This window comes from Rattus rattus, chromosome 12 (assembly GCF_011064425.1).
Source record: "Rattus rattus isolate New Zealand chromosome 12, Rrattus_CSIRO_v1, whole genome shotgun sequence".
Taxonomy (NCBI): Eukaryota; Metazoa; Chordata; class Mammalia; order Rodentia; family Muridae; genus Rattus; species Rattus rattus.
Window position 1 is genome coordinate 64,114,354 of NC_046165.1, and position 23,530 is coordinate 64,137,883.

Genomic DNA, 23,530 nt, shown 5'->3' on the forward strand with positions numbered 1-23,530 from the left:
ACTGAAAGCACAGGCCATGTCAGTCATTGAGGGTTCAGGTTGTCAGGTCTGTTCTCTCAGAGTTACATCACACTCAAGGGAAGCTATTGAGTTTGGCTGTAATTAACATCTGAATCAACAGACTGCCAGCTCACCAGCACTGTGTAAATCATTTCCAGTAAGCACACACAACAGCACTCACACTGCCAGTGGCACTCGGCTGACTCACTCCTCCCAAGAGCTGCTCCCTTTTCTCAGCTATTCACCTGCTGCTAAGCCCCTAAGTCACTCAGACCTCCTGCCCATGTGTACAGACCCTCCTCACACTACAGCCATCCAGGGAACACTGAAGGAGGCTAACAAGTCATTCGGGCCACGCCGTACTCCAAGCTGACCACAGCAGGCTCCGACTTGGAAAACTCCTCAGCGTAGTCACAGTAGCGATTATCTGCTGGGCTGCTGCCCTCTACAGCTCGGAGCGTGTCCTTCACCGGGAGCAGACTCTGCTCTTTCAGACACAGCGAGGTTTTCAGACTGGGCGACTCAGGGTGAACGGCATGCAGCAAGTCCTTCGTCAGGATGCCACTCTTGCATTGCTTAATTTTCTAAAACAAAACATTGAAAAACCATTAGTAACTACAGCTAACAGGTGATCAATCCATGTGCAGCGAAGAAAACATGTTTTCACAAATGCTCCCCTTGTGCATGACACACAATTATGCATTAGTAACTAGAAATCCCAAGAGCTTGCAATTTATCAAAGAAAATGCTTCATTAAGTGTTCATGTTTGCCAATCGAGTCAACCAGATTTGACTGTATAGGACACTAGGCCTTCACATGCCAGAAACACACATATCACTTAGGAAGTTTAACAAGTGATCATTCTATAGGGACAAGGATGCAGAGGATACGCTCAACCTGAATTTGCACTAACACAGCAATCACAGTTTGGTCAGCTGAAGGTCCCACTGACCACGACAAGCTTCCCACAGGTGTCCCTCACTGAGGGCTGCCAAGTGAACAGATCAGTCTTTGGAAAGTAACACAACTTAAAAAAAAAACCCTAATATTTAAATGTCCTGTGGCAAAGCATCATGCTCTCCAAATGAACTCCAGACAACTGTCCCACGCTGCCTATCCTACCCTTCCTTTCTTTAACACTAATATGTGCCCTCTAATTTACCCAAGCAGTCACCGGTCTCTTACCCAAGACAGTGAAAACCATTTGTCTCTGAGGCAGACAGGACAGTTCCGTAAACAAAAAAGAACCATCTAACATTAAAAAAAAGTGTTTGTATGTGTGCGAGTGTGTGAGTGTGTGTGTGTGTGTGTGTGTGTGTGTGTATGTGAGAGTGTGTGTGTGTGTGTGTGTGTGTGTATGTGAGAGTGTGTGTGTATGTGTGTGACAGTGTGTGTGTATGTGTGTATGTGTGTGTATGTGTATGTGTGTGTGTATTCACATACATATTTACTCATCCTTTTTTGGATATACATAATGGCAGAGAAATGACTAGGAAAAGCTTAGAGTAGAGAGAGATTTAAAACACACACACACACACACACACACACACACACACACACGACAAACCATAAAGATAACAACAGTAAGAGGAAGCAGACAGAATAACAGAAAATTAGTATCTAGTATGTAAGGAACCCTGACAAATCAAAACAAAACAAAACAAAAAAACAGCAAACAGGCCAAGAAAAATATTTGAAAGTTATACTCAACAAGCAAACAAAAAATGCCCAATAAATTCTCTTCATCTGCAATCAAGAAACCCAAAATGGAAGACACTGACAGACAGTAATACTTACAGCCTCTAGGTCTTTAATGTCTTCCTCTAACTGCTTGTTTTGCTCATTCATATTCATAATTATGTTCAGTACAGACTGCCGAGGATGGAGCGTCCGATCAAATTGGTGGTACATGTTTCTCCAAAATCTTTACGACAAAGAAGTTCAGGAAGTTTTTAACCAAAACACCTTTAGATGAATAGTGAGCTCTAGAGCTCTCAGTGCAACAGAGTGGGAACAGCTCACAAAGCCTATTCCAAGTTCTGTAACAGCTGGAAGAGAGGAGCTCACACACAGCAACAAGGAGCAGACAGAAACACCAACTGGTCTGTTCTAATTATCACATGCTGTGCACAGGATCCAAAATACCTCACTGTTCATAAACGTACATTGTACGTTCATTAAAATTAAGAAAACTTAAAAACATGGGAACACTATCTTGATTTGCTCATTATTATATACATGTCTACAATGATCCTACTATGCCCCATGAATATGTTTAATTAAAATAATATTTTTAGGGCTGGAGAGATGGTTCAGTGCTTAATTAAGAACACTGGCTACTTTTCCAGAGGACCTGGGTTCAGTTCCCAGCAACCACACGGAGACTCACAACCATCTGTAACTCCAGTTTTAAGGAATCTGATGCTGATGGCCTCTCCTGGCCTCCACAAGCAACACACATACACACATACACACACACACACACACACACACACACACACACACACACACACACCCCTCATATAAATTATTACTTGTATAAGATTATTTGTATGGCACTTATTTGTATGATGGTTATTAATAATGATAATGATGATAATAATGACCGTAATGATAAAAATAAAGTTAACATTTTTAAAAATTCCCAAAATCTTTTTGAGAAGAATCACTATAAATGCTTTAATGGCCAACTTACTTAAAATTGAAAGAGGCTGTATTTGGCTCCAAGACTGTCAATCTCTGAGATTTGGAACTGTAGAGAGGATTTAAGTACTTCTTTTTGTCAGCCAAAAGAAAAGGCCACAGGGAGTAAGTCTTCTCCTTCAACCTTGGGGAATAAGAACATAAAAGTCTTACCCAGCGATACTCAGCGCCCTGCTAGCTACAGATCAGGTGGTTGGTTCAGTGGCTTCTAGATGGACACTCACCTCCCTGTCTGAGTTCTGCTTTCACTGCATTCTCTTTCTCATTTCTGACCATGTAATAAATGTGTCTTGAGCACAACCAGGTCGACCACTGGTTCTCACTTGTCCACTTAGGGATTCTCCTCTTATCCCAGGACTGCCAAGCCTTGCAACACAACACTGATTCAGCTGCTCTGCCTTATTCTCACAACCCCATGCTGGGCCACGAGGGCAATTACCACAGGACAAAAACACATTTCAGTGGAAGAGTTTGAAACGCCAGTCATGTGCTTGTCTAAAGGCACACGTCGGGGTTGGGGATTTAGCTCAGTGGTAAAGCGCTTGCCTAGCAAGCGCAAGGCCCTGGGTTCGGTCCCCAGCTCCGGAAAAAAAAAAAAGAAGGCACACGTCTGGTGGACAGATGGCTACAGAGGAGGCATATCCACAGCAGTTAAGTCGAACAGATGCTGTAGGCATACACAGTACCATGTACCCCACGATGGCCCACAGGTATGTTCTAAGAAAGACTACTAAGAAATATCCATTTTTATTTTCCTCTTCTCATTTTTTTGAGTTTGGTACCAATTGAAAGTTTCTCCAAAGATAGATTTGTACCCCAAGAAAAGCCACCTAATCCAAATTATAGGAAGGTCTAGATTTACTGTTACTGAAAGAAATCTCACTCAGAATCCAAACCCAAAACTTCAAGCTGGTATAAAGAACAGGCAAGGGGTCAAGTGTGGCACTTAGTGCCTACATGAGACCCCATCAGGGACACCATGAAACAGCCAATGCCAGCAGGCTTGTCTGCTCCACAGGGAGGAGAGCTATGACTGGCACCTTACCATAAGGCAAAACCACTGATTTATACCTTCCACTGCTATAAAGCTAGTGACCAACACTTTCTGAGAAATAAATAATGTAAAGAATTCTCATATATATATATATATATGTGTGTGTGTATATATATATATATATATTCAAACTGAAAAGGAACATCAAAACTTTTAGGGAACAGTATGGGGTTCTTGCTCTGCTCTATGTACTGACTATATATGTTGTGTGTATGCATGTGCATGTATGTGCATGCATGCGTGTGTGTGGGGGTTAGCTGAACTCATAATAATATTACCTTCCAAATATATTTCAAAACAGAAAGGTGACAGATATTAGTAGGGTACTTTAGCTTCAAAAATACAGACAAAAATCTCTAAAGTAAAACTTGTTCTATCTGACACCGTCAGGGCATTTCATTTTCAGCCATGGTTTACAGTGGGATGGCGTGGGTGGTGCAGAAGGAAAGGCTCATTTCATTACCCACTCACCTGAGTTCCTCTCTTTCCTTCTGACAGTTGCCAAGGAAGTTCCCAAATTGGCATGAGTGAATGTGCTCATGGATCTGAAGAAGAAACGCTTCGTTGAACTCAAAGGCTTGTGGGAACTGCTCAGTCAGATGCCACACACACTCCAAGAACTGAGTAAACACTGGTGAGACTTCCTTTGGGTCACCATCCAAATGGCCACACCTAAAGCCCCAGAGAGCACAAGCTTTGAAAAATGCCTCTGAAAGTTTTTTGCTTAGGCATTGTAAACTTAAACCTACAAAAGTATGCATACATGTATTACATATGTAATATGGACAGTAAAAGTCCATCTGTAACCATCATTTTAGTGGACATCTGTAACCCTGGTCCTCAGGAAGAGGAAGCATGAGGACCAGAAGTTCAGGACCAGCCTTGCTACAAGACCAAACATCAGTGGCCATGGGAACTAACAAAGGCACTAAGAGAAAGAAGTAACAGAGACATAAGTCTAACTTCATATAATACAGAGCTATAGTTCCCATGCCACAGAGACAAGTAAATTCCAACAAGGAGAAACCTGGTGGCACAATTTTGCAAAGATTTAAATATATTATTGCCACTTACCTCTCTGAAAATTTATGCCCAAACGATATCCAATCTTTTTCTATTAAAACCTAGTGAGAAAAAGCAAAATCAACTAACTATATAACTATTATCAACTTAAAAAAACACAGTGACAATTCTGCTAAGAACAGAGATTAAAAAAATAAAAAGATTACATTAAAAAAAAAAGTAGCGGGGTTGGGGATTTAGCTCAGTGGTTAGAGCTTGCCTAGGAAGCACAAAGCCCTGGTTCGGTCCCAGCTCGAAAAAAAGAACCAAAAAAAAAAAAAAAAAAAAAAAAAAAAAAAAAAAGTAGGGCTGGAGAGATGGCTCAGCGGTTAAGAGCACCCGACTACTCTTCCAGAGGTCCTGAGTTCAATTCCCAGCAACCACATGGTGGCTCACAACCATCTGTAAAGAGATCTGATGTCCTCTTCTGGTGTGTCTGAAGACAGCTGCAGTGTACTTATATATAATAAATGAATAAATCTTTAAAAAAAAAAAAAAGTAGACAGAACCTAGAGGAGAGTGAGGGTTACCAAAGAGTGAAAAGACACGGAAAGTGGTCTTACAGTGAACGATTCCTGTTGCACTCATCAAAAACACACTCGGTAAGGCAGCATTGCATTTTTGTACATACAAAACAAATGGAAAAGCCAGCTGGACTCCAGCACTCAGAGGCTCAGGCAAGAGAATAGAGAATTAGAGACCAGCTAGATCCATGGGGAAACTCTGTCCTCAAATAGAGTGTGGGGTGCAAGAAGGGAACTAGAAAATGTAACTAAAATGCTAATAACACCCAGCTCTGTAGTACAGGGGCAAGCATTTAAACCACTGGCGTATCTGTACATTGCATATGTAAAGCATAAGAAAAAAACAGTAAGGAAGGATCCTGTCTCTTGGAAAACCAAACAGAGTCAATAAGAGTTAGCTTTTGTTCATTCAGATCCCAACACTGGCATCCTTGCATATGCAGTTCAGTCTTTCAGGTCATGGCTTCTCTGTTGACTAACTCCTTTCCTTTTTTGTTTTGCTGAATCAACTTTTCAGTATGGGCTGAACTCTCCATCCTTCTGTCTCAGCTTCCCAAGAACAGGGACTAAAGACATGCATCACCATAGCCAATGAGAGAACAGATCTCTAATGTTTCAGTCAGATCTGAAGGAACTTCTTAGTCATCGACACACTTTATAATCTCATTACATAATCACCAAACATATCCTTTTTCAGTGTCAGGATGGCCACTTTGACATCTCCAATGTTGCCTTAAATCCATTTAACAGAGCCTACTGGTCAAGGATGCAGTTTCCTGAGCACATTAACAGGCCCTATCCTGGGTGCCGTTGTCACCTCAATACTGTGACTGTGGGTAGAAATATGGATTTCATGCTGGGTCCTCTACATTCTATTCATCCTCACTTATTCTACCTCCTCCTCCGCTTAGCTCAGAGAAGAGCAGGGAGCTGACTCAGCAGCCTGGAAACCCAGACGAGGGCTCCTATCTCCCACTCCCACTCCATCTACGGGCAGCTGGCACTGGTCCTTTGTCACTGTTCCCTGAGACCACCTGTGTACTTGTGTGTGCCCTGCTGCCTTACCTTCAGTTTTCCTCCCTCTTCAGATGAACTAATAGTCGCTCTCCCGGACCCTCAGCCTCCATCTCGCTCCCTTCTGCCTTCACAAGGCCAAGGCATCTTTTTACAGAGCATCTTTCATCGAGCTCCCCCTTGCTCTTTTCTACCGGCTCTCACTGCCGCGAGGGGAAAGTACACATCCCAGCATGCTTGTCCTAGAAGGCTTACTCACAGTCACGCAGCCTATCCCTCATGCATCTAAAAGGGCTCCACTGTGGGTCTGGTCATTTACTACATGGCTTGACTCAGATGCCTGGCAAATAAATGAGCAAAGACTAACATTCCTCCCTACACTGTCCAAGGAAGCCGAATGCTATTTTATTAAGTGTTTTAGGTTTTCTGTTTGCTGTTTTGGTTTTTCAAGACAGGGTTTCCCTGTGCAGCGTTGGCTGTCCTAGTACTTTCTCTGTAGACCAGGCTGGCCTCAAACTCACAGAGATCCACCTGCCTCTGCCTCCCAAGTGCTGGAACTAAAGGCGTGCATCACTGCCTAGCCACCTAAAGTTATTTTTATTGGCACCATTTTCACGTAATTCTCGTATTTCCACTTAGTTTACCCAGACTCAGTATGATGACAGAGTAACGGTGCTGACCAAGGTCTGAGACTTTAAGTCACCCTTGTCACAGGCAGGACTCTGATTATTAATTAGTGCTTAAACCTATCTAATACTTCTTCATCTACTCACTATACATTCCTGTGGAAATTCTGTTTTGTTCTTAGGGTCTCATAGCTCAGGTTGGTCTCAACTGATAACATAGTAAAGGATGACCTTTAACTCTTGACCCTCTGTCTATACCTCCCAAACCTGTTTTACACTCAAATTCAAAAGTTTATCTAATCAAATACTAAACATAAAATAAATAGAAAATAAATTCCTGCCTAGAAGAAAATTGTTCAACTAATAAATTTGGTTTCATAAACAGAAATGGCACAATGTTAACTTAATATCAGGGTGCTATAGATGAACATTCCATTTCCTCAACATGGTTTACAATTAAATACTGTATTTTACATTACTTTTACTAGATAGAGGTGTGGGAGAAAATATCAACTAGTTTGTAACACTTTAGGGTAGTGGTGGTGGTGATAGTGGGGTGTCAATCTCTAAATCTAAAGTATTTGGCCAAAAGCTGCACAAATGGAGGTTAGTCTGTCTGAAGGTTCTCTGCTGCAGAAGCACTCACATCGAGGGCCCAAGGAATCTTTACCTGGAGCTGCTCTGTGCAGAATCTATCAGCTGCATGACCATAGTATAAACCTGCCTCTGAATACTGCCAATCATCCCCTCGGTAAAGAAATCACTGGGTTCGGTGGAACAAATTCTTACCATGAATCCTTTCATTGTCCTGTAGTAGGAATCCAACAAGAGTGAACCGAGGGAACACACTTGGGAGGTCCTGTCCCACCCATCCGAACAGTGTACCAGCACACTTGCATTTTCAACCACTATTGCCTGGGGGAAAACGACACACTTAGATTCTTGCAAAATTCCTCTTACATAAATCAGTAAGGTTACATACTAAAACCCACGCCAGAAGATACACATCATAAGAAGAGCTGGCCCCATGATGAGAATGTTGCCACAATCAAGACAAACAACAGAAACAAAACAAGCAAACAAAAATGTTGTTTGTAAGTAGTTGGGGATTGTGAACCTCCATATTAGGCACCACTTCCAACTGAAGTGAACCCCATTAAAGAGGCAAAGAACAGTAAAAGTTGTCGGGGCAGAACCAAGACTTACCAAGGCTAAGTCCATTCCTTCCCCACCGGTTACAAACCTGAACCAATGAGAGATAGTTACTTTGGCTAAGAAGATTGCAGCATCCAAAACAGCCTTGATATGACGAAGCCATCCTGAACTCTCCAAACCAGAGTAGAAATCGTTGACAGAAAGCCCCTTGCTGCCATTCACTATGAAATAGAGAAGGTTTTCAATTAGAGCAGGGCTGGAGTGATCTTGGGGAGTGAACTGGGGGAAATGCATATAAATTAAAGTGCTATTAGAAGATGAATAATGCTCTGGGGACATTTTTTTTCTGTTCTTCCTCAGGCTTAAGAGAAATGGCCCTTTTAAAAGGTAGCATAGATGTTTAAATTATATATATCAATGATCTCTAACAATGGTGATTGTAAAACTATTAGAATTGCAGACAGGGTGGCTACCGCCCACAACGTGCCTATGCTGAAGTGAGATATAAGAATAAAAGAATGATTGCTTTCTAAGACTGGATGGCAACAGAAGATCTCTCTGGCTGTGCTTGTGCAGGCCTATAATCCCAGCACCTGAGAAGCTGAAGCAAGAGGATCAGGGCTTCAAGGCAAGCCTTGGCTGCAGAGGTTGTCTGATGATACCTTAGATTCAGTGAGACTTTGTCTCAAAAAAGGTATGAGTAAGTAACTTAGTAAGGGGTGGGGGAGATGGAGAGAGAGGAGAGGGAAGGAAGGAGGGGGGAGACGTGGAGGGACTATTCTACCGGTTTTAGTACTGACTACAAGCTAAAAGTAATACTTTTAGTATATTACATTATTAATATCAATCCCATGTTCTCTTTACTCTGTGAATGCGACTGACAGAAGTCAAAGCCCTATGTGACTGTCACTGAGCCTCCATTGCACAAAGCTCTCTAAAAGGTGTACAATAATCATACCTTCCAGTAATTTCTGAAGGCTGGATCTCATGACATGAATATTTTCTATTCCAACAAACTGAAATCTAATATTAGAATAGTTGTCTTCATTTTCATAACCTTTTCCAGCTGCTCTGTTAGCCATTGCATTGAGCTAAAATTAAAAATTTTAGAAATTTACAGTCAAATTATTTTTATGTTTAATTTATCAAATGCCATAAAAACACTAAGTCACACTTTATAGGCAGGACAACATTTAAAGAAACTCATCAGGACTGAATAAGCTACTACTGTTTAGTAAGCAAGCCTGCCATATCGCCAGCAGTGAGGAAGGGCAGTGTGTGGGGAAATGTGCTTGTTACCCAGGGGAAAACCAAACCGAGGACACTCAAACTTCAAAAGGATAACTACTTCCTTATCAGCTTTCCACGTTTCTGTGGCATCTCAAAATGAAAAAGGAATATTTCTTGCCTAAATCTGGATTTGGAGATGGGCAGAGCTGAAAAGCTCAGTTTCCAGAATCAGTCTGTGAGATCAAACCACAGGGGCCCTGAGAGCGGATGTGAAGTACGGCTCTACGCTGCCATGCTCACACATGGAGACCCAGCACTGTACCACAGCTGTGTGCACAGCATCATCCACCAGCCTAGGACAGCTCCAAGAACCGTGCCCAACATAAACTGCTCTCCAGAGGGGACAGACGCTGATCTGAGACACCCTTAGGGTTTGGCTTGCTAGCTTCTGTCATATAGTGTGTTACTCTGATTACTGTTCTTTCCATATGAGCGTGGATGAAGAAATGGCCTAGGCTGGGTGAAGTAGCTGTCCATTAAGTGAATTAACCATTGGTTGGGAGCAAGCACAGGTGAACTGTACATGCTGACTCAACAGTTACCAGCCATCCATGAAGACTGAGGTCAAATTAAAGATGTGGTCACATTACTACTACTGAATTTTAAACTTAGGAGAGCAAGTGAAAAAATTTCTGTATCAATGACAATTATATAAATAAAAACTATAAGTCAGGCCTCAGCTTCAAAATGCATGCATTATAATCGCCTTTTATGAATAACATTACCTAAAGACGAGTCATTAGCCTACAAGCGTCCAGTAACAAGGGAACACAATTTTTCTTATGAGACAGTACCAGCTCTGGAGTCTTAGATTATCAATACCAATTCCTAATTTTTGATAGATACTTTCTAATTTACTCCGATTACTCTCGTCGTTTGTGAGACTGCACAGTGACGGCGACCACTGTGCAGCAGCTCTGGCCCCTCTCACAGTGCTGCCTACAATCGTTCTACAGTGCTCACTCGCTTTTTCTCATCGCTTTCTCTTATTTTCTCATCATTCCAGATTTTTGAAGAAATCCTCACTATAATTCTGCCAATGTCCTTTTGTGTATCCCACCAGCTCTGCATGCGATGCTATAATAAAAATCAAAATAAAGTTAGCTCTCACCGTTGAAGACTGTAATTACTCTAATTTCAGGGTCCTATGTGAATCAGCTGTTTACAGTGCACATAAGAAAGAAGTGCAGCTTCTGGTTTGGTCTCAATAATAAGAATCAGCCTCGGGGCTGGGGATTTAGCTCAGTGGTTAGAGCGCTTACCTTGGGCAAGGCCCTGGGTTCGGTCCCCAGCTCCGAAAAAAAAACCAAAAAAAAAAAAAAAAAAAAAGAATCAGCCTCGTACCACAGACGCCGGAGAACAGCAATTTCCTGTTCATTGCAGTTCTCTAATTCAAAGAGTCCTCATTCAATAACTGTTTCCTCTTTTTTCAAATCTTTCCCATTATGGCCAAATTACTTTAACACGAAGTGTTCTGTTAATTTACAATTTTGTTAATGAAGAATAAAAAGGCGGGCATGGTGGTGCATGCCTGTAATTCCAGCATTTGGGAGGTAGAGGCGGAGGATCCGGATTAGCTACATGGTACAAATGCTACATGAGATCCTGTCACAAAAAGACTAAATATCAACAACAAAAAGGAAAGTAAAGGAGGGGGAGGTATCAGGAATTTCTAATTTTTTACATCATACACTATCATAGCATTTCTTCACAATAACATGACTTAATACATTGTCAAGAGTTCCAGATGTGGCAGGGTGGGTGGCTCACATCTTTAATCTAGCACTTGGGAGGCTGAGACAGGAGGATCTCTGAGTTCGAGACCAGCCTAGTCCACAAAGTGAGTTCCGTGACAGCCAGAGCTACACAGAGAAACCATCATGAAAAACCAAACCAAACAACAACAACAAAAAAAAGAAAACAGTTCCATTTGTCTCTCTCTCTCTCTGTGTGTGTGTGTGTGTGTGTAGATATGTTTTTACATATATTCATACATATACATATATATAATCTATATATCAGGAGACAGAAAAAATGATGACCTAGGGCCCTGAAAACTTTAGTATTACTCAAAGGACAGATTTTCTTCATAGCATTAGCCTTGGTTAATTTAAAACTACAATTCAGGTATGTTATATCTGAGCAAATGCTTTTATTCTCAATTAAAGACATGAAACCATAGAGATAACATACTGCACAGTACTGGCTACATACCTTGGGCCTGGTATCCACAACATACATGTAGCGGTTTCCTGGGTTGGCTTTACTAATGGCTTGAAGCAAATGCTCATCCTCTAGGCACCTGGCACTGAAGCCTGACAATGGCTGACTGCATCGACAAATGGCAGCCTGATTTCAAAAGGACAAAAAACAGATTATAAAAGGACCCTAAAGACTTAAAAAAGACAAGTATTTCAATCAAACACACAACCTACTTAAAAGTCAGAAAGAAATTTAGACAGTATTAACTGTTTGAAAATTACTTGATTTAGATAAATACTTCTCACAATCTAGATGCTGCCTACACTTCCTGTGGTGGTTACATGACAATGGCCCCCACAGACATCGGTCAGAGTGGCATCATTGAAGGTGTGCCTTGTCGTAGGAATTGTATCACTTGAGGTATTTCAGAAGCTCAAGCCAGGCCTTCTCTTCTTCCTGTCTGCTGATCCAGATGCAGAACTCTCAGCTCCTTCTCCTGCACCATGTCTGCCTGCACACGGCCATGCTTCCTGCCACGATGACAATGACTAAACCTCTGAACTGTAATTCAGCCATAGTAAGATATTTTCCTTTATAAGAGCTCCTGTGGTCACAGTATCTATTCACATCAATAAAACCGTAAAACTCTTCCCAATATTTTATTCTAGGAAAATTAAATGTTTCCTTGCCTAGTTTGTACACACACACACACACACACACACACACACACACACACACACACATACACACAATCAAAATTGAATTAAGAACACTGTTGCCCTAAGGAGTAGCCCTTGGTTAACTGTCTATCAAGGAACCAACTCTAAGGAAACATCTGCATTCCAGGTATTTGACGAGTTACTTTCAGCTCAAGTTCAAGTAAAGAAGATGTCCAAGTAACAGGACATATAGAATAAGTAATTTTAAGATTTTTATTTATGAGTGTGTACCTATGCAAGTGTTTAGCACTTGTATGTGGGCCCCCTCAGAAGCCAAGAGTATTCAATGCCCTGGAGCTGGAATTACAGGCAATTGTGATCTACTGGACATGGGTGTTGGAACTGAACTCAAGTCCTTTTAACTACTGCCCCATCTCTCTACTCCTTACCAGGAGTTTTAATCTTGGCCAGGAGAGATGGTTTGACTGATAAAAATAACCACTGCTCTTCCAGAGAACAACACTTGCATGGAGGCTCACAATCTTTTGCAACTCCAGTTCCAGGGGATCCTCTAAGCACCAGGCACATGCATGATACACAAAGAAACATTAAGCACCTAAACATGTGTGGTGGTCTGAATATGCTTGGCCCATAGGGAGTGGCACTGTTAGGAAGTGGCACTGCTAGGAAGTATGGCCTTGTTGGAGGAAGTGTGTCACTGTGGGTTGGACTCTGAAGCTCTTCTCAGTGTGGAAGAGTCAGCTTTCTCCTGGCTGCAGTCAGAAGAAGATGTAGAACTCTCAGTTCTTCCTATGCCATGCCCGCCTGGATGCTGCCATGCTCCTGCCTTAATGATAATGGACTGAATCTCTCAACCTGTAAGCCAGCCCCAATTAAATGTTTTCCCTTTATTTTTTTTTCCCTTTTTTTTTTTACAGAGCTGGGGACCGAACCCAGGGCCTTGCACTTGCTAGGCAAGCGCTCTACCACTGAGCTAAATCCCCAACCCCCCATGTTGTCCCTTTATAAGAGTTGTCTTGGTCATGGTGTCTCTTCATCAAAATATCACAAAAACAGTCTCTAGGCAATATACTGAAATTCTCCACTGAAACTTCTTGTGTCAGGTCTGCACAGTTCACACTAAAACAAAATGTACAATAAAAATTAAAAAATAAACTTACAGCTGAAATTCTATTTCCCTACTAAAAAAAAACAAAGCCTTTTATAAAGTGAGACATAAAGATTTGAAAAGATAATCTTAGGGGAGGCATATCTGTAAAAAATGAATTAATGAATATTTTAATTCCTTAAAACATTAAAAGACTTCCAAGTGTGGTGGCAGAAATCTTTAATCCCAGTACTTGGGAAGCAGAGGCAGATGGATTTATGTGAGTTTGAGGCCAGCCTGGTCTACAGAGTGAGTTCCAGGGCTACAAAGAGAAACCCTGTCTTGGAACCCTTCCCCATCCTGCCCCACCCTGATAAAAGAAAATAAAGATTTAGAAGCATATATCTCTCTGTAGTCTTACCCACGGTCACCTCCAGCTTAACTCTACATTCCAACAGAGTATCATCTCCACCAGACAAAGAATACAAGTATAAGTGTTTGTATTCTTTACATATACACAAAAATACAACCTCAAAATTACAGTGGCAGAAGACAATGAGGACTATTACGTTATTTTTAGTGTTCGAGAGTTCTTTTCCGTTGTCTGTAAATATTTTCTAATGTTGGCTGTGGCTGGCATCTTAGTTCTTTGAGCACAAGCAGGGTTTGGTTGTTGTTTTAAAGGAATCCTGGGCTCCACACCCCTTGTATACCTACTTTTTGTTTACTAAGTCAACCACAAGCATTTTACAGCCTACTTGTCCAATAACTAGTGCAATCTAACAGGTATGTCAAAGGTGACCAGGTAACACCCTAGCACTTGCGGTACTAGAATTAGACTTCAGTTTGAAACTTACCTGAACCAAGTTCTAACACATATAAGACATAGGGGACCACCAGGACAAGCGTGAACACAGAAAGAAACTCCGACAACACTTGGGGACGACAGCAGCCTGAGAACTGGTTTGGCAGAGGAAGTGCCTGCCACAGGAAGGAGCTGGAGGAATCCAGCTGCAAGGTCAGAGCACAGGAGTGGCACCTGAAGGGAGCAGGGTGTGGCTGAACACGTGACGAGGAGCTGTGACTGCCAGATCCTTCCTCCCTGAACACTTAGTCTACAAAGAGATTAATCTCAAGGCTGGACACAGCACAGGATGTGACTGAAGCTGTGAACTTTCCTAAAGAGGATAAAATGTAGTCTACACAGCAGAATGTGAGTTCTGATTACCTTCTTTAAAAAAAAAAAGACTTATTTATTTTTATTTATATGAGTACACAGAAACACACCAAAAGAGGGCATCAGACCTATTACAGATGGTTGTGAGCCACCATGTGGTTGCTGGGAATTGAACTCAGGACCTCTGGAGGAGTAGTTAGTGCTCTTAACCGCTGAGCCATCTCTCCAGCCCGACCACCCTTCTTGACTGTTACATCACACCGAGACCTTTTGCCGATACACCAGCGAAAGCACAGCCACTGTGTGGAAGCCAATGCACAGCAGAAAGATAAAGAATGCAAAGGCATACAACTCAGGCATGCAGACTTCTAAACGGAAAACATGAGGAGAGGGAGAGGCAGCCACACAGAATAAAACAAACCAGTCTGCTTGCGAGTTGGCGGCATCAAGTCAGAGAACAGAAAAGTGACTAAAGAAATCCAGTAGAGAAAGACCCTTAAATGTCACACAGTCTCAGAAGTAAAGAATCTGAGAGGTGAATGAGAAGTAGAATTAAGGAACTCTTTCAGAAAACAGAACGTGGAAAGCAAGAAAATAAGCCTGCAGAAACGGAGGCAACTCTGTCCACTTATAAAGCTAAAAAAGAAAAAACAAAGAAAAACACCCGAGAACAGAAAGGACTGCAGAGACAGAAGTGCCCTCTCCAAGGCTGAGATCTGAGTTCCTAGGTAGTCTGCAAATGGCAGACCACGGCCCAGCACCAGGAAATTCCAGAACCCAGAGAAAAAGAAAAATCTTCTGTGTGGGGAGTCCAGAATGTGTTTAAAAATCAGTTTACCAAGTTGACACACCTCCTCCCCTTTCCTTGTGAGGACAGCAAACCAAGCCCAGATGCCCTGGGCTCTCTTACTGCTTTCAACGCTTGCCGTGGCACAAGCAAGCTATCCGATGTCTGAACCAAAGGAACCCTGAAGAGAAGACACAGAAGCTATCTATGCACTGGTCTCATTACTTCTGGAAATGAAAGGCAGGGAAATGAAAGGAGTACTTCAGGGGAGTTTTGTTTTAAAACCTCAGAAACAATAGTGAAAAGCCAGCATGTCTCTGTTACCAACATTACAACAGCAAATCTGTGAAGTAAAGTTAGTATTTACTGCCAGGTGTGGTGGCATATGCCTTTAATCCCAGGGTTCAGGAGGCAGACGCAGGCAGAGCTCATACCATTCAAGGCCAGCCTGGTCTACCATAGTACGTTCTGGGACATCTGGAGTTACACAGTGAGACCCTATCCCTATCTCAAACAAAACGTTAGTGTTCATCCAGAAGCTTAGAGCAGAACTTCAGTTCACTACATTTATAACGTAAAGAAGGTTCCTACCTCAGTGCCCTGCTGGCAGTAGGACAGGACCGGAAGTCTGCCCTTGCTCCGGAAGTTGGAACTGCCGACGATCACTGGCCGGCTAGCTGTCCGAGGAACATACAGCTCTCTGGGATACGTCTCACAGACCTGGAAATATCAAATGAAAGTACTTAACTCCAATCAGAAACCATGAGGCTAGTGGAAACAGGTAGATTAACTGCAGATCTTCACCGCTCCTCCTCTTCCTCCAAATCTAATCCTCTAGTCTCATCCCCAACTCCATTGCAGAACTGCTGTGGTCTTTCCTCTCTGCCCCATCTCTCAGGAGTCTAGGCAGATCCTGGTGGATTCCCTCCTACAGGCCCCTGAATGCCCCCTCCTACCCCATTGTCATTCCAAAGTGTCTGCCCCCAATACCTAGAAGCACATTTTACCTGTAACCTCCAGTAACCATTCCAATCAGGACCATAATATTTCCTATCAAGTAACACACAACCACCACACTCTCCTAGGAGCTGGAGATGAAACAGAAACCAGGAACAAACACCCAACAACGGTAAGTCCAGGTGTAACATGTAGAATTACAATTTTCCCAATGCCAGATCCCCAGACCCCAGCATGAAAATACACAGTAAGAGTCAAGCCAAGGTCTCCATCAGGACCAGCACAGGCAGGCAGGCGCTGAGGAGCCCATCCTAGCTGAAGCACAAGAAAAGACTTTAAGACAGCCGTTACGAATATAACAGAGGTCCTTAAAAAGGAAATAAATACATCCCTTAAAGAAATCTATGAAAACACGAACAGTGAAAAACCTGAAAGTGGAAAAAGAATTAATGAGGAAAACCCAAACTCAGAGAAGTGTGGAAATGACAAATTTAGAAACCTGAACAGGAACCATAGGGACAGATACTGTAAGGCAAACAAACAAAAAAAGACACCTCTAAAACACGGACAGCAGTGCTGCCGAGGGCACCTGGTACTTACCTTATACTCTCGGTTGGCATCGGACAGTTGCCAGTTTGCGTTGGGCACTCCCATCCTCTCATACTCTGCAGCAAGGTCAATGAGCTGCCACCCGTTCAGCCGCTCAGTGTCATTTTGCTTGGGGTTATAAGAGAATGCATACAGATCTTCATATTTTGCTGCAAAACAGTAAAAGTCAGTACAGTGAAATTTACCAGGCAATGCTCTACAGATAAAACTAATTTTCAGGGTTTTCCCCTCCTTTTTTCTTTAAAGTCTTCAAAGAAGTGGCTAAGACATGAACATACCTGAATCTAAAACTTAAAACAAATGGCTACAGTTAAAGGCACATGAATGGACGTAAGATTTATGTTACAGAGAAAGGTATCTGAAAAGTTAGATCTTCTATTGCATGTTTTTCCTTTTTCTTCAATATTACATTTTAAAAAATGGATACTTCTTATTCATTCTTTTCTACAAACACACCACAAAGCAAAATACCATAACTAAACACTAGAAATGGCCAGGTGTAGTCCATGCCTAATGCCCAGCACTCACAAGTCCAAGGCAGAAGGACTACGTTTGAGACCAGCCTAGGATATATAGTGGGAACACATCAAAGAAAGAGAGGGAGGGATCAAACAATAGCAAACAAAACAAAAAAGAGGGCATGAAAGCACATTACACATTCTTTTCACGTTAATGTGTGTGGATGTTCTGTCTGCATTTGTGTCTGTGTAACACATTTGGCCCTGGTGCTTGTGCAGGCCAGAAGAGGGCATTGGACACTTTGGAACTGGAATTATAGATGGTTGTGATCTACCTTGGGGACACTGAGAATCAAACCCTGGTCCTCTGGAAGAGCAGACAATACTCTTGATTATTGACTCATCTTCTCCAGCCCCAGAATTACTCATTCTTATAGGTCAGTATGGACCCAAACCAGCAAGGGCATATAACCATCTTTGTTATATACCTTAGTTCGACCTAGGACAATGGAATGTACGAGACTCTATGTGCTCAGACAGAACATGGACCTACTCCTAAATCACTCATGTGGGCCTCCATCTGAACTGCTCAACTGAACGTCAGGCCAACAAGTAATCCAAGTTATGTTTGGGATAGAAATCTTCAGACACCCAAGCCTGGGTATCCTGGGTATCTGAAGGACTCACTTTCAGGGCTTCTATCCCTCCCAACCCTCCATTTACTAAAAAAGAATTCTCTTGTCTCCTGGTGCATCTACCACCCTAGCCACTGCTACTAGAGGACCATGACCTTCTGTGGCTTTTCACTTAGTAATACATCTTCCATTAGTAGAGAAAAGCCAAATTAAAAAGAGTAAGGAGCTAGGGAGATAGGCTGGTCAGTAAAGCGCTTCCTATGAAAACACAAGGACCTGATCAGTTCCCAGCACCCAAGTAAAAGGCCAGCCGTGGGATATAGCACATGGCTGTATCCCAGTGCTGGGGAGATGGAAACAGGTGGCTCCCTGGGGCTCACAGCCAGCCAGTCTCACCCACACTGACAAGTCCTGCCTCTAACAACCAAGGAGATGGTTCCTAAGTAGAGACACTGAATCCTGGCCTCCAAGTACACGTACACACATGGGCTTCCACATCTGCACGAACATGAACATATATGCACAGTGTGCTACTTGCTTATCAATCTAAGGCTGTATTATAAATACCTTTCCTTACATTATTCATTGAACATTAAACTTACAGTTCAAAGCATCAGATTCTATTATTTCTAAACCATTGTAGAGGATTTCTATGCCACTGAGGGGGTTGACAGCACATATGAACCTAACTATAGCTTAAAGGGTAAAATAATGACACCTTAAAGTATCCTGGAAAACCCATCTTGATTGAGTACGAGAGCTGCGCTCTCTAAGAACAATACCTTGTTTTGATAGTTGCAGTAGAGAGTTATAAATATCATGGCAATCTCTTTCCCTGGGAACAATGAAATGCACAATCCTGAAGTTCTTGCACTGTATCACGAGTGGGCATCCAGAAGTGGTCAGAGCAAGTTTCTCCACGGAGGCAATATGGTGGTGTAGTATCTACAGCATAAACAGACACCCAGTCACCACCACACAAAGCACTGGTATTTGTTCGTATTGTGCATACATGTTAATGCTCAGATAAAGCCTCAGATGTTAGGTGCTGTCACATTTAACACATTGCAATGACGATGCCTCAGTCAAGAAAATGCTGTCATTTCTTTTCCTGCGTGCCAAGAAATGCTGACTGCGTGAGGCGGCAGAGTGAGGCAGCAGAACCAAGGTGGTAAGAAATACGGCCAAGGCTCCCCCTCTGGACTCTGGAGTACGCCACCCGATTTCCTAGTGTTTCTACTTAGGACGTAATTTGCATTTTACTTATTTATCATTTGTTTCTCTTGCCTAGAATGTCATCTCCACAAGAACAGAAATTTTATGCTAAGATTGGTTACTTTTTTTCAAAATACCTAGAATGGAGGTATGAAAACACAGCAGGGACTCAGCCAGGATCTGCTAAAGGAATGAGGAATAGGGAAGAAGACAAGACAGCAGGTAGCCATGACAACCCTGAAACACAAGTAGAGAGGATCGGCAATCCTGTGTATTGACACATAAGATGCTGCTGTTCACAAAGAGGTGAGGCAGGTAAAGCGTGGTCCATATGCCAAAAGAACGGGACAGCCCGAGCATAGCAGTCCCCATACATACACCCCAAGGCTTTATCGTCAAAGACTGCATCTAGCAATAAAGGAACAAAGCAGCCAAAAAATAGTAATAAATCTCATGTCATGCCACACACATAGGTCTCTCCCGGGTGGCTTAAGAACTGCCGGGTGGGCAATGAAACCTGAAGCTTCTGAAGAAGAAAACAGGGGGAACTTCCTTACACGGACACGCAGGAAGAAGAAAACAGGGGGAACTTCCTTACATGGACACGCAGGAAGAAGAAAACAGGGGCAACTTCCTTACACGGACACGCAGGGAGAAGAAAACAGGGGGAACTTCCTTACACGGACACGCAGGAAGATTTCTTAACTGTACTACACACGAACAAAAACATAAAAGAAAACACTGAAAATCTGTGTTAAAATGTAAACTTTAATGAAAAGGCGTACGTAAAAGCATACAGAAGACTGTATTGCTTACAGACTGTATTGGTTTGTTACTGAGACAAACCAATGATGACATACAATTTGATAAAGTGACAAAACCCAGAACTTTTTTTTTTTTTCTTTTTTTCGGAGCTGGGGACCGAACCCAGGGCCTTGCGCTTGCTAGGCAAGTGCTCTACCGCTGAGCTAAATCCCCAACCCCAAAACCCAGAACTCTTATAAAATCAGAAGACAGGGCTGGGGAATGTCACTCAAGCCAAACATGTCCCTAGCACGAAAAATTAAAATAAGTTTTAAAGGTCAATACATAGAAATAGAAAGAACAGATAATTCACCAGAAAGAAAACCCACAAGCCGAAATGTCTGCAGGGATGGCTTCCCTGCACTCAACAAGGGAGCAGTCAGTTGCTCATCTGAATTAGACAGGCAGGCAGGTAGCTGTACTGTGGCCATGCCAGTGTTGCTGAGGAAACGGGAAAGCATGACACTCCACTAAGAGAAATAATCTCAAACAACCATTTGAAGGAACAATATGAAAGTTTAACAAGTTTTTACAAGACCTAGCCATGTCTTCTTACTCCCAGGAAAATGTCCAAGAGAAACACCAGAACATATGGAAAGAAATGCCCCACGAGATGTTTATGGAGTTGACCCTTCAATGTCACAGGATTTGGGGATGTCGATACCTTCATCCCAGAAAAACAAAACCCAAGCTTAACTTAGTCCCCACTCCCCCTTCACTGCTAATAATCTATGGACTACAAGTATTTCCAGTATAACCCATTAATACACTTTATGCTATACATTAGATATAGTGAAAATATGAGAGGTCCCCGGAATGTCACTTTTTATTACACCATGCAATTTCCTGGAGAAGCAATAGGGATCTGCTCACGATTCGATGATCAGCAGTCCACAGCCTTTAAGCAGATTTGTGCAGCAGGCGATCTTGCTGCAACAGTACCAGAAGTGGCTACAAAACTACTCTGTAGCCTAGTATGCGGTACGCTAACTCCCGATGGTACCATCGGTGCCTTGTGTCTGTATGTGTAGATTTTGATACATTTGTGTAATAATTGATTTTGTAATAATAAATGACAAAAATGACCATATATTTAATGTATCCAGGACATATTTAACTTTTTCTTAACGTATGTACTACTCCTATGCTACATGATTAATTTTTCAAATTGTAATCTAAAACCTAGAAAAGGACAGAAGAGCTGCAGATACGGTGGCTTGCAGGTAAAAGTGTGTGCTGGCCCTGAAGAGGACCTGAGCTCAGCTCCCTGCACACAGCCACCCGTAACTCTAGTCTCAGAGATCCAATGCTCTCTTCTGTATTTCAAGGGCACTGGAATTCAAATATGCACATACTCCTACATGGAAACGCATCCATATACATAAAAACAAAATCTTAAAAACAAGAAAAGAACTCGGCATATGAGTGGACCTATGCAGCTCAAACCTAACATGTTACTGAGGCCTCCACTGCATGCTATTTGCACGCACACATACAAATGTACTTAGAAGTACGCCTGCAATGCAGTATTTGGACAGATAGACAAAATATTTGCGTAAGTATTGTACAATGTTTAAAGTTACAGAACAATCCCCTACTGTAATTTGGCACTAAAATGCTGTGGAATATACTATGTAATCCGTATGATTGCTAATATGCACAGACATTACCTTGACTTTTAAAACACTTAAGGAACAAAGACGCATTTCCTAAGTTTCTACAGAGGTTAAAAGAGTCTGGTATTCTACATAATTTCATATTACAAGTGCTATAAATTATTCATAGAAGGGAGGAGTCACTTGAAAACAGAAAAAAAGTTAATTGATCTCTGAGTAATTATACATGCCTAATTGGAGAGCTATAATCCCAGCTCTCCAGAATATATAGGAAGTTCAAGACCAGCCTGGGATATATAGAACGACACTGTCCAAAGCAAAAACAAAGACAAAAACCCGATGATTAAAAACCAGCCTACTGTTGTTGCAAAGGTAGACAGTCCACCTTACCCAGGTTTCTTTTTGATGAGCGTCAATAAATAATAGGTGTGTGGCCGTAAGATACAGTGTTCCTGTCAGTGACTTGTTGTTGGTACTAAACCGGTCAAGTAACTTTACTTGTTCAACCTAGGAAAGAAAAAAAAATGTTATTTTTTTATATCAAAAATAGGGTACCTTTTATTTCTGTCGCTGTGATAAAAACATTCTGACCAAAAGCATCTTAGGGGAGGAACAGGTTTATCTGGCTTACCCTTCCGGGTCACAGCCCATCACTGAGGGAAGCCAGGGCAGAAACCTGAAGCAGAAACCATGGAGAAACAGAGCTTGCCGGCTCGCTCTGAGGACCCCTTGCTTGATCACAGTCTCATGCTTAGAGGCTTGCCCAGTACCATCTGTCCCAGTGTACAGGGTATCAGTCACTATCAGTTAACAACTAAGACAACCCTCACAGGCAGACCCACAGACCAATCTAATCCAGGCACTTCCTCAGTTGAGGTTTGTCCCTTCAGATAACCCCAAACTGAGCTGAGTGGACAATTAAGGCTAACCAGGCCAGTAGTATAAATACTTTTTTCCAATCCCAGGAACAACATGCACTATTATTATATTTCCCCTCTTTTTTCTTTTTGTCCCAAAACACAATAAGTTGCTTAATATTCAGGGTAAAATGTCTTGTCTCTTAGAGAAACATGTGCAGGACAGATATTTAGATGCTAATGCAACCTAGGGAAGATTTTAAGAAACACCAACACTGATGTACAAGGAGCAAGACTTGCAGTGTGAGTGAGTGAGTTCTTTCCACACCTAAGAGCCCCCTTTCTGGAGAGCACGGCACCTATATCACCTGTTGGGTAACAGGTCCCATGCTTAAGGAAAGCTCCTTAATCAGGAAGGGAAACAACTGGAAACAGTTGCAGAAGCCCCTGAAACTGACCAGGTTCTCTAAGCAGCTCCCTCCCAAAGGAGAAAATAAAGCTGTGGGGGATCATCTGCAAACTGCAAAGATTCTGAGACCAGCCTCACACTACCTGGAAGTAGGAAACAGGAAGCAGCCCAACTATCTCGAAAAGGTTTAGAGCAACGAACTCACTTAGATGGGTCACTCTCCAAGCTGTGCTCTGCCTGCAGGCTGCGCAGTGTGTTCCAGGTTCCCAGCTTCTGTGCAGTGTAATGAGCCCTGGGGTGGGCTGTTTTGGAGTCATGTGTGATTTTGTAAGTAACCCCTCACCCATACTCCTGTAACCCCTATAAAATGCATGGTTCACCAAGCTGGACTTTGCTGGTATTTACACTTTGCTCTGTTGCAGGCTCCCTAACTGAAATGTGCAGAGATGTGATAAATTCTGTTAGACAACACTATCCCAGTGGGAAATCAAGTAATCACATAAAGTTCTAGAAGTACACTACTGAGAAAATTAACCTCGGAAACCACTGTTTACAAGCTCTGGCTTACAGTCTATATTTCCCTCACTACGGTACCAAACACGACAGCT

At 42.3% G+C, this 23,530-nt stretch overlaps 1 protein-coding gene across 1 annotated transcript in view; it reads right to left on the reverse strand.

The window, feature by feature from the left end:
• Nucleotides 1-202: 202 nt before the first annotated feature.
• Mtmr6 (myotubularin related protein 6) overlaps nucleotides 203-23,530 on the reverse strand; it is a 36,457-nt gene continuing 13,129 nt past the window's right edge. Inside the window, exons 2-14 of the mRNA XM_032917650.1 lie at nucleotides 22,047-22,163; nucleotides 18,804-18,966; nucleotides 16,920-17,077; nucleotides 15,954-16,082; nucleotides 11,644-11,778; nucleotides 9,098-9,230; nucleotides 8,251-8,360; nucleotides 7,774-7,899; nucleotides 4,833-4,882; nucleotides 4,230-4,430; nucleotides 2,697-2,828; nucleotides 1,799-1,925; nucleotides 203-584 (exon numbers count right to left, since the gene is read on the reverse strand). Coding sequence (XP_032773541.1) covers nucleotides 336-584; nucleotides 1,799-1,925; nucleotides 2,697-2,828; nucleotides 4,230-4,430; nucleotides 4,833-4,882; nucleotides 7,774-7,899; nucleotides 8,251-8,360; nucleotides 9,098-9,230; nucleotides 11,644-11,778; nucleotides 15,954-16,082; nucleotides 16,920-17,077; nucleotides 18,804-18,966; nucleotides 22,047-22,163 — 1,830 coding nt within the window. The 3' untranslated portion in view covers nucleotides 203-335. The remainder of the gene's footprint in view (nucleotides 585-1,798; nucleotides 1,926-2,696; nucleotides 2,829-4,229; nucleotides 4,431-4,832; nucleotides 4,883-7,773; nucleotides 7,900-8,250; nucleotides 8,361-9,097; nucleotides 9,231-11,643; nucleotides 11,779-15,953; nucleotides 16,083-16,919; nucleotides 17,078-18,803; nucleotides 18,967-22,046; nucleotides 22,164-23,530) is intronic.